This window comes from Eleutherodactylus coqui, chromosome 13 (assembly GCF_035609145.1).
Source record: "Eleutherodactylus coqui strain aEleCoq1 chromosome 13, aEleCoq1.hap1, whole genome shotgun sequence".
Taxonomy (NCBI): Eukaryota; Metazoa; Chordata; class Amphibia; order Anura; family Eleutherodactylidae; genus Eleutherodactylus; species Eleutherodactylus coqui.
In genome coordinates this window covers 52,505,587-52,518,288 of record NC_089849.1, presented here as the reverse complement: position 1 = coordinate 52,518,288, position 12,702 = coordinate 52,505,587, and the positions used below count along the sequence as shown (strand labels likewise).

Below are 12,702 nucleotides of genomic sequence, written 5' to 3'. Positions count from 1 at the left end.
AACGGGTTCTGTTCTCTACATATTGCGCAAATACTCCTGTGTGAAGTCGACCTAAGGCGCGCCTCTGCGTAAAGTCTGTGTTGGAGTAAGGCCAAGTCCTCTTACTTTAAGGATTCAGGACTACGCCAAATGTTTACTTTTTATCTTTTTTTGGTGTTTCTACAGGGAATTAAAAAAATATACAACCGCTCTGAGGCCGTTAATTTTATGTTGCAGGGGCGAACGGCCATTTTTTATTATTGTACTTGGCACAAATACCTAATAATCGTATTTCATAAGTGCAATAATAATTTTTCGTGCTTTTCTAACAACATTTTCCAGTATCGACTTTTGCGATGTAGGGATGCCGGTACAATAAAGTTGCACGCACTCGTACCATGTGATCAATACGAAAATCAAAAACAGTAAAAAGTTGGGACAATAAATGAGGTGACAGAGTGAAGAGTCTGAAGAGGGGGGAAAAGGCCAAGAAAACGTTCATTTCCCTTTTTAAAAATGGCGCCATCATTAAAAGTACGCAGCGCATACGGTGGCTTCTTTTTAGTTCACAATAGAATGTCATAGGGTAGAAGCGTATATATATTCCCGCGTGCTAGGCCGTATTCAGATGGCCGTAGGCGAACCTGCCCTACAATAGGGCGACTATAGACGTGTGAGCCTCTAGCTCCGTATCCCTCTGATTGCATAGAGAGGCGCCTGGGAAATGGATTTTATGTTGGCTTGCTCTAAAGGGAGAATGTCCCCATCCACGTCTGCGCATGCGCCAACCCAGGGCGGTGCGGATACGGGCAGCAAAAGGATGTGTGCAGAAGTGGACAGAATCAAGGAGTCGGCTGCAGACGTGGTCACATGACAATCACATGACCACCATTTTCATTCTTATACACAGGAGAGCACAGGGCCTTCACATAAATGATTGGGGAAGCACTGTGACCCTATAGTGGCCCCTGGAGTGAACCATAATCATTTATGACCGAGTAGTAATTTTTACTAGAAAGTAACCCGTTCCTTTAAGGCCGCTTTCACACAGGCGATAAAATTGTGCTATTCTCTCGCAATGTGACAGTCCTACAAATTACATGTATGTGAAGCCCATGCTTTCCAATGGATTTTTTTTATATTAGTGAGGTTTTGTAGGCTGTTACATTGCGAGAAAAAAAAAAAAAATCGCAGGTTGCTAAATATTGCCGAGATTTGAATGGTTTTGTAGCCCATGTTTCCCTATGGAGCCTTCCTATGTGTTGCATTGCATCGCACAAAAACGTGGTTTTCGTGCGGTCCGATACAACTTTTATAGTAGAAAATCCTACTGGAAAAGCCCTAAAATAACCCCTAGTTACATAAAAAAACCCACAATACATCACCCAAGAGGCGCTGTCCGGCTCTGCAGCACGTCTCCTCTGCAGCTTCGGCAGTCTTGCTTGTAGTTTTCACCCAGCGCTTTTTGGTCAGGGGTTCAAAATCGCCGCTTCCAGGAAGCGCTGGCTCTGATTGGTTTTTGAGTGCCGCGGCTCAGCCAATCAGAGCCAGTGTTCGATGAACCAATCACAGCCATTCAATGCGTTGGCTGTGATTGGTTCATTGAGTGCAGCCCTTTCCTGAACATTCTTCTCATCTCATTTATGACCACAACAAAGATTAACTTTGTTGTGGTCATAAATTAGCTGATAAGAAAGTTGAAGAGATGAGAGGGCAGAGGTTCAAACGACCAAAAATGAGCGATAATGGTTACATGTAAACAAAACCATCCTAAACTTTTCAGCTGAGCGATGATTTAAAAGTGAACTTAAAATCCATCATTCAGCCATAGAGAGATAAAGTAACTTTCAACAGACTGCATGCTGTGTTCTCTGCAGAAGTCAGGAGATTACATTGTATTCTACCAGGAGCCCCAACAAGAATTCAGCTGTTTGCACAGCAGGTCCTGTGATTAGTCGCACAGCAGGGTGTGTGATTAGATGCAGGCTGGGCTCTGCAAACAGCTCCTGGAGACCCATTTACATGCAAATGAAGATGATAAAGTTTTAATGGACATTAGCTGGATTTTATAATTAAAATCTGCCCATGGACTGTGGGCCTTACGGATCCCATAAAAAAAAAACACTTTGCAGGGCAGAGCCTGAAGGGGCAGACTAAAGGCCCATTTACACGAAATCGTTCAGATTCCCGCAATCATTCGTTTCTTGTTCGTCGTTCAGTTTCTGCATGCATTGTCTGTATGAACAGGCAGTCGTTCACTATGGCTGCCCATCTACTGTGAATGGAGGTGGGTGGGCCAGGACGATCTTCACCCACTTCTATTCACTAGCGATGCTTGTCCCTCTGTAAAAGCACAAGTACGATTGTCCACGGGACTAAAAAAAAAAATTATATTTATATATATTCATTCATCGGCTAATTTGAAGCAGACGTGTCACATGACAGATCTCCTTGATGCTAGTGACACCAGTAGTAAAGGGGATGAGATGATACTGGGAGCGCCCCTTCTTTCCCAGGCCCCATAGAAACCATGCGGTCTGGTATGTACGCCGGTACTGTCAGTGTTCCCAGGTTCTGACTGCAGCCGTCGCCTCCTCTTGCGGTCTACCGTGCATTTCCTCACCCATTTGGCACATGATTCATCCAAACTGCGCATTGTCCATTATGCAAATGTGCCTCGGCGAGGAAGAAAAATGACAGTGGGAGATGAGATAGCAGGAAACAGTCTGGCATATTGTAATTCATATACGTGATGTGCAATAATGAAGTGTTTATTACAGAGGTGTATGTATGGTGGCCATCAATTACAGTACAGAGCAGGCCACAACCAGCAATCATGTTCATCTGCGGAGCGCAGGATCTGGATGGGACCGCTCTGAATGATGACACTTCAGTTTGGATGTTTTGCCCTTTTTTGTCTTTTCACACCAATGTGAATCAATTTGCATTGCTTGCTGTATAGACTCCACAATGATGAGGCTTCCGGGCAGATCCAACCACAACTTTTTTCTTAAAGGGGAAATCCAGTAAGAGTGTTCCTTGTCTGGTCCGACTCAGAGATTTTGCATGCTGAAATTGTAACAAACACTTTGCTACAATGTTGTGACAGATCTCCAGAAACAACAATCTCTGGGCCGCAGCACCAAAGTGGTATTTGTGCACTGTTCGGGTCCAATATCATAGACTTCAACAGCATGATCTCACATGTTCAGGGATGGACATAGAGGAGAGTATGTCTTACAGCAAGAGCAATGGCCCATTTGATGGTGCTAGGTCATGTCACCATGCCATTCCCATAACAGGACAATCTGAGGCTTCTACACCCTTCAGCATAGCAGACGTCTGCAGGTTGTGTGCGGAGCGCGCTCTGAAGCTTAGCCCACTCCATACACACAGAGTGTTGACTGTTGTACAGCTACCACCCACCTACAACAGCCAGGATCAGAGATAACTTCAATCACTGCCGTTTAACCACTTAGATCCTGTGAGCAATAGCGGCTGCAGGATCTAAGTGGTTAGACAGAGGGAGCACCCCATCGCCCCCCTGCAACATAATGCATACCTCACGAGCGTGATTGTAACGATATAAGCAGACAGAGTAGCTGAGTACCCGAAACGAGTTAGGGCTGGCTGTTTTTAAAAGAAATAAATACAGAGGAACCAAGTAATATCCTTCTTGCTATATATATATATATTTTTTTTTTTTTTTTGCTTGAAATATTGCACTTTAAGCCCAAGTATTTCTACTTTATTAAGCATAACTATGGCCCCATTCATAGGGATTAGCGAACAGGCAGCACCTTCCTCTTGTCCCACACACGGATAGAAAAAACCCTAGCGGAAGTCACTCCATCCAACTTTTCTCTTATTATTAAGGGTTTCTTCAAACGAGCATTTGCGCAAAAACACTCACCGCAGCACAACACATTTGTGCATCAACGAGGTTGGGTGAGGTACATTTGCACGGTCTGTACTTTTTGCGCACGCAGCGCCAGTTCACACACGCACCCTTTTCGTGGATTAAGAGGCTAATGAGGTCCGTATGTGTTCTTTTCTCCGCATTTTGCGCAGTGTATCATACATTTCCTTGCATATTTGCGCACCTCCCGTTAACTTCTGTGGGGGCCTTAGCTGCCCAAAACGCAGAAAGATAGAGCAGGTCCTACTTTTTTCTGTGTGCGCAAAACGCGTTTGAAAAAAACACCCTCTGAGAACAAACCTATCGAAATCAATAGGTTCCATTCTGTGTTTTGCATGCGCAGATACCCGCCCCGTTGTGTGAATAAGCTCAAGATGGTTATTTGTCTCTGACCTCTTTGTCCTTATGTAGCTGGACTACTCCCCTCTGCATGAGAGACTTCTACCGAATTCTGTTGGAATCCACAGCGCGATAGATAGAATTTTAGTTCTCGCTTTCCAAGTGGTGCTTCACCGTGCGATATTCGGGACATATCTACCTGCGAAATGTACATGCCGCTGTGCGGCTGATGCAAGGTGTTATTGCAATGGTCTGAAGGATCAGATTTCCCAGCTGTGCGAGAAGCCTGAAGCGATATAACCGCAACTGTAGTGCGAAAGAGACATCCCTGTGAGTGATTGCATCCTGATTAGTCGCAGATATGACTATGTGATGGGTGTGATTGTAGTCTTACACCAGAGAGCTCTTGCTGTGCAGAAGGGCAGGGTGACAGTGCTGGGACCAAGCTGCCTGTGCCACCAGCCTCTGCTTTATCTCTTACACCAGAGAGCTCTTACTGTGCAGCAGGGCAGGGTGACAGTGCCGGGACCAAGCTGCCTGTGCCACCAGCCTCTGCTTTATCTCTTACACCAGAGAGCTCTTACTGTGCAGCAGGGCAGGGTGACAGTGCCGGGACCAAGCTGCCTGTGCCACCAGCCTCTGCTTTATCTCTTACACCAGAGAGCTCTTACTGTGCAGCAGGGCAGGGTGACAGTGCCGAGACCAAGCTGCCTGTGCCACCAGGATAGCCTTTGGCTGCCTTCACATCAGAGCCTCCGTTTTATCGCATCGCAACGCATGAACTTGCGATGTTCATGCGATGCGCTTTTAACATTAGAAAATCCTATTGTCTATCGGACGAGAAAATTGCAAGCGTCAGCGATGAGATGCGCAATGTTTTTCCAAGAAAAAGCATTGCTGAGGCTCAGACATCCCATGAGCACATATGCCACATCGCTGCAATTTTCTCCCAACAATATTGCAATCGCCTGTGTGAAGGAGCCTTTAGGCTGCTTTCACACCGCCATTAGGGTCAGTTCAGGGTTTCCTCTTCTGCTCTGTTTTCAGAGGAGAGAAACTAAATTAAAAAAAGGGAAAAAAGCATTTTTTTTCCCCATCGATTTCAATGGGGTTAGAAAAAAACGTTTCTATATTTTGTGCATAAAAAAAGTTTGCAGCATGTTCTATTTTTGTGCGCATTGCGCACCAAGTGTCCCCATAGAAGTCTATGGGGGCGCACCAATGCACACTCAATATGTAGGGAGATGCGCACTTTACGCTATGAAACTGGAAAAAGAAAACATCTGGAACTCATTAGATTAAATGGCCATTTAAATTAGAACGTTTGTCCGCCACGCGAATGAACATGCCCCGTGAGTGCAAAAAGTGCAGTGAAATGTGTTGACACGTGTGAAAAAGCTTTGCTGATTGACTTGAATCGGTAAGTGCATGTGTGAGTTGCCATAGTGCAACACATTTGTGGTGTGAACGAGACGCTTTTGTGCCCATATTGGCACATTTTACTGTACTTTATTGCTAACGCAGGTCTAGTTCACATGGGTGTTGGCCCATCATCACCCCTGATTTAAAATGTGTTTTTGTTTTATTCTGAGATCTCTTTTCATACATACCCCGAAGCTGCAGAACGTAACTGTGCGTCCTATAGCGTTAAGGGGTTAAAGGGAACCGGTCGTCAACTAGAAGCACCATAAACGTGGGGTCCGGGGAGCCTCTTTTGGTTCATTTCTATTCCCTTTTTTGCGTGTGCATTAAAATAGGACCTGCTCTATTTTCTGCACATTTGTGCACCAGAGAGCCGCATAGGAGTCTATGGGAGGTGCGTAAATGCGCATGCAATACACAATGGGATGCATGAAATACAGCGCAAAACTGCAGGGAAAGGAACACATCTGTACCTCATTAGGCAAAATAACCTATTTGGTATCTGTGTGTCCATAAAAGTCCATTTCTATCAAAGTAATGCATTATTAACCCCACATGGTGAACATCGTCAAAAAAAACCACACCAGAATTGCACTTTTTTGGTCACTGCGCCTCCAAGACAAAATATAATAAAAAGCAATCGAAAAGTCATATGTACTCCAAAATGGTACCAATAGAAACTACAGGACGTCCTACAAAAAATGAGCCTTACACAACTAGGTCAACAGAAAAATGAAAAGGTTAGGGTGGTCAGAAGATGGCGGCAGAAAGGAATTTTAAAAAATTGAATTTTTTGGAAAAAAATTAAAGTTGTACAGCCAAAAAAAAACAACAACAAAAAAAACTGTATAAATTTGGTATCGTAGTAATCGTACTGACCCATAGAATAAAGTTATGTCATTTTTGTTGCAGTGTGTCACCCATAGTAAGAAGATGCACCCAAAAATGGCGGAAGTTAGTTTTTTTTTCCACTTTGAATTTTTAAATTTGCATCATGCTCCATTTTCCTGCAGATTCCGCACGGATGGCTTCTATTGACATTGCGGATGGGCCGTAGATTCCACGGGAAAAGCAGGAGTTAAAAAAAAAAAATCTGTACTGCAGATGTCGGCCGGGTGTATTTTCAGGCCTTGTGCTGTAGTGTTACTCCGCACACGGCATGTGACCCCATTATAACCTATGAGGCGATACACATGGACGCTTTTTCACAAGGCCCCATTGTCCGCATCAACAATCTCAGGACATGTCCTACTCCTGTCCATTACACAGGCACAGAAGAGGACATACAATGAATGCACATTGTCCGTGTGCTGTCCGGTGCAAAAAAACCACAAAAAACTAAACCTGCTATGTATGTACGTAGGTGCTACTAGATTTTGCTATAGACTAAAGTAATAAAACAAAAACACTCTGATAAACGCCAGTGAAAACACCACAAAAAACGTGCTAAAATGCTGTGTGAATTCACCCTTAGGCTGCCTGTCCACGGGCGTTTTTGCATTGCGTTCTCTGCGGCGATAATCCGTCCGCGGGGAAGGCAGTGAACGCTCTCCATAGCATTGCTATGGAAAGCACAGCCCCCCTGTCCACGAACAGAGAATCATAGCGAATCTCCGCTCGCCGGCGGCAAATCGCAGCATGCTGCAGATTGCTGCGATTCTCCGTCAGATAGGCTCACAGCGGAGATCCGTTCTCTGGCTCCTGCTCCCGGGCAGCGGCTCCCGCAGAGCAGATCCGCCGCGGGATACCGCAACGCCCGTGGACAGGCAGCCTTAGGCCAGGTGCACACGTGTGTAGTTGAATTGTGTTTTATAAGTGCACGTTACATGCGATCTTGATTCTGCATGTGGGAACCCGCAGCAGAATCTGGCAGTGACGCTGGATGTCGACCCTGCGTACCTTCTCTTTTCTGTATTGTGGATGACCATGAACGCTCGCCGTCAGTCATGTGCAGTACATTTTATTTTTTTCCGCGCTGCCGCTAGGCGATGACATGAGTACCTGCGACCGATCCGCAGTGTCAATTGCAGATGGACTGTGGTTCGGATGGCTTCCATTGACCTCACCCGCAGCGGACACTGCAGACGTGCTGCGGATCCTGCAGGAAAGCAGGAGTTTAAAAGGAAAAACTCCTACTGCACATGTGCGCTGGCGTGCCGGAACACATCCGCTGTGCAGAAGAAAGAAAATCCGGCCAGGATGCAGAAGACCCGCACAGACCCGGAACAGGTAAAATAATGTCCTTGGCCATGGGCAGGGTCAGAGTCAACTGTAGGCTCCTGCCCACGGAATCCGACCTGCCCATGGACATCAGGCCTAAGGCAGGTCAGACCCCGTATGTGGGATTCCTGCAGCAGAGTTCAACCCGGTGCTCGGTCGGTGACCCCAGTTTACCTCTCCGCCGTCTTCTCCTCTGTCGCGAATATGCTGGCCGAAACGCCAGCCGGCACATGAGGACGCCATGTCATCACTATGGTGATGACGCTTGCTGCCGCGACCATTCTGCAATGATGATTGCAGAATGCCCGCGGAACAGACGGCTTCCATTGACTTCAATGAAAGCCATCCGTGCAAAAAGGGAGCATGCTGCGATTTCTTCTGTTCGCAGAAACCGCAATTGGTTTCCACATGTGGAATTGATTTCCCATAGCACGCCATGGGCGGTATTTGCTGCGTATCCGCGGTGCAGACACCCACTGCAGATTCCGCAGCAAATATCCGCCTGTGAGCCGAAGACCTTAACCCAACCATGCAGAGTGCACACAAAACAAGGCATAATCCACTTCTGCATTGCACTTCCGTATTTCATTCTCCATTGTGTGAATATAGCGTCATCCTATAATAAGCCATCAGCAACAAGGAGGAACATATTACATTCAGCTCTGCTACATCTTCTCCAGATTACTTGCACCAGCCGTTTATATACGAAGTGGCAGGATGCTGCATTCATAGCCAGCATGTCGCTACACTGACCGCGCATGAAAAGAGCCATTATTCCTAGGAACAACGTATTGTCCATGGGAGCAGCTGCAGCTGAGAAGAGTCCCACATATAATACTGCTCTCCCTCCCTCCTCCTTGTGGCAGCTGCTGTAATCAGGAGGGAAACAGTCAGCAGCTCCAGAGGCGCGCAGCACACAACTCCTGGATGAGCAGCTTTATGACTACTTGGAGCAGGTACTGTACAGCGCTGTGTTATGTGTGTGTAATACCGCCTCAGTGGCGGGCATCTCATGGGGTTATTAGTTGCAGTCTGTCCTGTTCAGTGGTTCGGAATGCATGATGTTTTTATAATATATGGGCGTTCCACGTTTACGTAAGGAGTTAATAGAGCAATGTTATTAGGGTGCTGCCGTCACCTGTAGGTTTTAAAGCCAAAGCCGAAAATTAATCATGAAGGAGAGAAAGTATAAAAGACAGATGCAACTAAAAACATAAATAAAATAAACCTACTCCTGATTTTAGGCTCATGCCCACGAGTGATGCGGGATACGCCGTGGTGGTACCGCGAATAAAAACAAAAAAGTGCCTGCGAGTGATCGGAATTCTGTGGTCTTTATTAATGATATAGTATTGGAGACCTCCTGCGGCGTAAATTGTGGCATGTTCTATTTTTTAACTTTAGAAAGTCCCATTGCCTTTTCGATAAAAAGAATCGCAAAATATCGCGCGTCTTTATTGCGGTTGGCAGGAATGCGCTGCGAGATTATTCTAAAAAACATCCAGAAATCCCTGGAACAAAAACGTGATTTTGCTGCGATTTCTCTCACAGCCAATTCGCGATCGCCCGTGTGAAACTGGCCTTGTGCTGCTCTATGATGGCCATGTATTTAGTTCCAAGGATGTCATCACGGGTTTTTGGCAAAGTTTTTCCTGGTTACTTATGATAGGATCCAATTTCTTCCATGGCACTAAGTTTGTGGGTCTCAGAGTTTCCTAATCTCCATCTAGTATCCTAATCTACACGGAGCACGATGCTGCATGCTCACTACACGGGCAGAGTGCGATACCGTGAAAATCAGTAGAGTACGGATAAGAACTATGCATAGAAATCAATTGAGTCTCGAAATAATCGAAACCATGCAATGTAGTTCCGGCTGTGGATGCAAAGGCTGACAGAGGTGACTTTTATTAATTTTTTTTCTAATTTTTTTGTGTTTGTGACATTTGCGCGGTTATAAAATTCAGCTCCACATACAGGTGTAACACACATATGCTCATGGCAGTGTATGTAATTATTTCTTCTGCATACAATATGGTCATCTTTTCTTACAGCCGTGTAAACTAACCCTTCTGATGCCAGGGTGCACAGATACGTGAACAATGTATCTGCCCCGTTACCATTAACCCCTTTAATGACGCGGCCCTTTTTTTTTCCATTTTCATTTTTTCCTCCCCTTCCTTGAAAAAATCGTAACTCCTTTATTTATCCATGTATGTTGCTGTATGAGGGCTTGTTTTTTGCGGGACGAGTTGTATTTTTCAATGATGCCATTTAAAGTACCATATAATATACTGAAAAACTTTTTAAAAATTCTAAGTGGAGTAAAATGGAAAAAAAAAACCCTGACATTCCACCATCTTTTAGTGCGTCTTGTTTCTATGGCCACAAACTGCAACAAAAACGACATAACTTTATTCTAATGGTCAATACGATTACTACGATACCAAACTTTTTTTACTATACTACTCTTTTTTTTTCAAAGACATTTAATTTTTTTCAATTATTTTCTGCGGTCATTTTGTGCGCACAATAACTTTTTTATCTTTCCGTCGATGTACTTGAGCAAGGGCTCATTTTTTTGCGGGATGTCCTGTAGTTTCCGTTAGTACTAATTCGGCATACATACGACTTTTCAAAAGGCCCCCGGCAGCTATGACACCTGCACGGCTCCCCCAATCTCACCGCGGGGGGCTGTACGGGTTCGGGGGCTTTAAATGCCACTGTCAGAATTGACAGCGGCATTTAAAGGGTTAATAGCTGCGAATGGCCGATTGCGGCTATTGCCTTCAGGTGTCAGCTGTACTAAATAGCTGACGCCCGCGCTGTATGCAGACAGGTCGCCTCGTGACCTCTCTGCATACATACCCCGACGCTCCAGGACGTAAATGTAAGTCCTGGAGCGGGAAGGGGCTAAAGGGGTTGTCCGATTTAAAGTGCTTTTACACAAAACTATTAGCGTTCAAAAAAAAATCTCTGTATCATTGACATTTGAACAACAATCGTTCAGTGTAAATGCAGATAATGAATGATAATTCATTCGCTTATCGTTCATTTCACGCAAGTGTGAAAATCATCGTTGGCTCACTCGGTTTAAATGCGGATCACTCAGTCATTCTCGATCACTGGTATAGTGAGTGACTGAACAAGCGAACGATTTATCTGCCCGTCATCGCTCGCTTATGTGAAAAGTAAATCAGTCCACGTAAAAGCCCCCTTGGACCACATAAACACGAGCGCCAATAGGAACTCCATCCACCCCTTAAGGACATGGCCTATTTTAGCATTGAGGATGCAACAATTTTCATCTCCACTTTTCAAAAGCCATAACTATTTTATTTTTCCGTCGATACGGCGGTATGAGGGCTTGTTTTTTGCTGTTGAACTGTAGTTTTTATTGGTGTCATTATTTTGGTGCATTTAATGCATTGTAAAACTTTTTTATTAATTTTTTTTTTGAGAGCAGGGAAAGAAAACACATCAAATCAGCCATTGTTTTTTTTTAAATTTACTTTACAGTGTCCATCATACAGCATAAATGACACAATATGTATTTTTTTTCTGCAGGTCGGTACGATTACGACTATACCAAAAATATTTTTTTTTAGGTTCTTCCTTTTTTTTTTTCTCATGCACGGAGCGCTGTGGGGGCTTGTTTTTTTTGCATCACGAGCTGTAGTTTTTATTTGTACTATTTTGGGGTATTTATGGCTTTTTTGATCACCTTCGGGGTTTATTCAGACAACCGTAAATTGGCCACGTATTCACGCCGGCCGATATACGGCGTCTCTCTCTGCAGGGGGGGAGGCTGGAAGAGCCGAGAGCAGTGCTCTGAGCTCTTGTCCCCTCTCTGCCTCCTCTCCACCCCTCGGCACTATTTGCGATGGGGGCGGAGCCAACTCCCAAGACTTAGCCCCACCCCTGTCCCGCCTCCTCGCATTGCAAATGGTGCCAAGGGGCGGAGAGGGGGCGGGAGCTCGATGCACTGCTCCTGGCTCTTCCAGCTTCCTCCCCTTGCAGAGAGAGACGCCGTATATCGGCCGGCGTGAATACTTGGCCGATACATGTTTGTCTAAATAAGCCTTTAGGGCTCCTTTCCACTTGCGATTGCGTTTTTTGTTAACGCGATTGTCAATGGGACTTTCTAATGTTAAAAACGCAACGCAATGCACCAAAAACGCAGTTGCGTTTTTTACAATAGAAAGTCCCATTGACAATCGCGTTAACAAAAAACGCAATCGCAAGTGGAAAGGAGCCCTTAGGGAGGTAAAATGAACACAACGCATTTTTTTACGGCTTTGGCTGCGCAGGATTTATAGCTATGCTTAAATTCTAGTACAGGTCGTTCTGGACACGATGATACCACACATCGTTTTTTTTTAAATGTTTAATTTATTTCTTACAGATAGGGGAAAATGAGCAAAAAGGTTTGTTTTTTTTCACTGTTTAAGCCCTTGAAGAGGACCTTAACCATAGCAGCTATGATAAAGCTGAGGTAAAAATGGTGTGTATATAACTTTAAATGTGTTAATTAAGTGTTCTTTCCATCAAACCTTGCATGGCAAGTCATCATTAGCAATTTAAGTCCCATTTAGACGCAATTTAGCGATCACCTTGCGCTCCAGAGGATGCAGAGAACAAGCGGGGGCCGCTTGTTCTCTGCATCCAGCTGTTCCAAGCTGTCATACAGCCAAGTGCTCCCAGCAGAGGATGCAGAAGACAAGTGTTGTGTCCCCGCTTGTCTTCTGCATCCAGCTATTTTTTTGCTCAGAGCGCCCAGCTGTTATACAGCCAAGCGCTCCATGCTGGGTATAGAGAACAGA

The 12,702-nt window shown here is 45.0% G+C and overlaps 1 protein-coding gene across 1 annotated transcript in view; it reads left to right on the top strand.

Moving 5' to 3' along the window:
* Nucleotides 1-8,791: 8,791 nt before the first annotated feature.
* Nucleotides 8,792-12,702, top strand: part of ARHGAP40 (Rho GTPase activating protein 40) — a 48,579-nt gene continuing 44,668 nt past the window's right edge. The window contains exon 1 of the mRNA XM_066587342.1: nucleotides 8,792-8,835. Within this exon, the coding sequence (XP_066443439.1) occupies nucleotides 8,807-8,835 (29 nt within the window). The 5' untranslated portion in view covers nucleotides 8,792-8,806. The remainder of the gene's footprint in view (nucleotides 8,836-12,702) is intronic.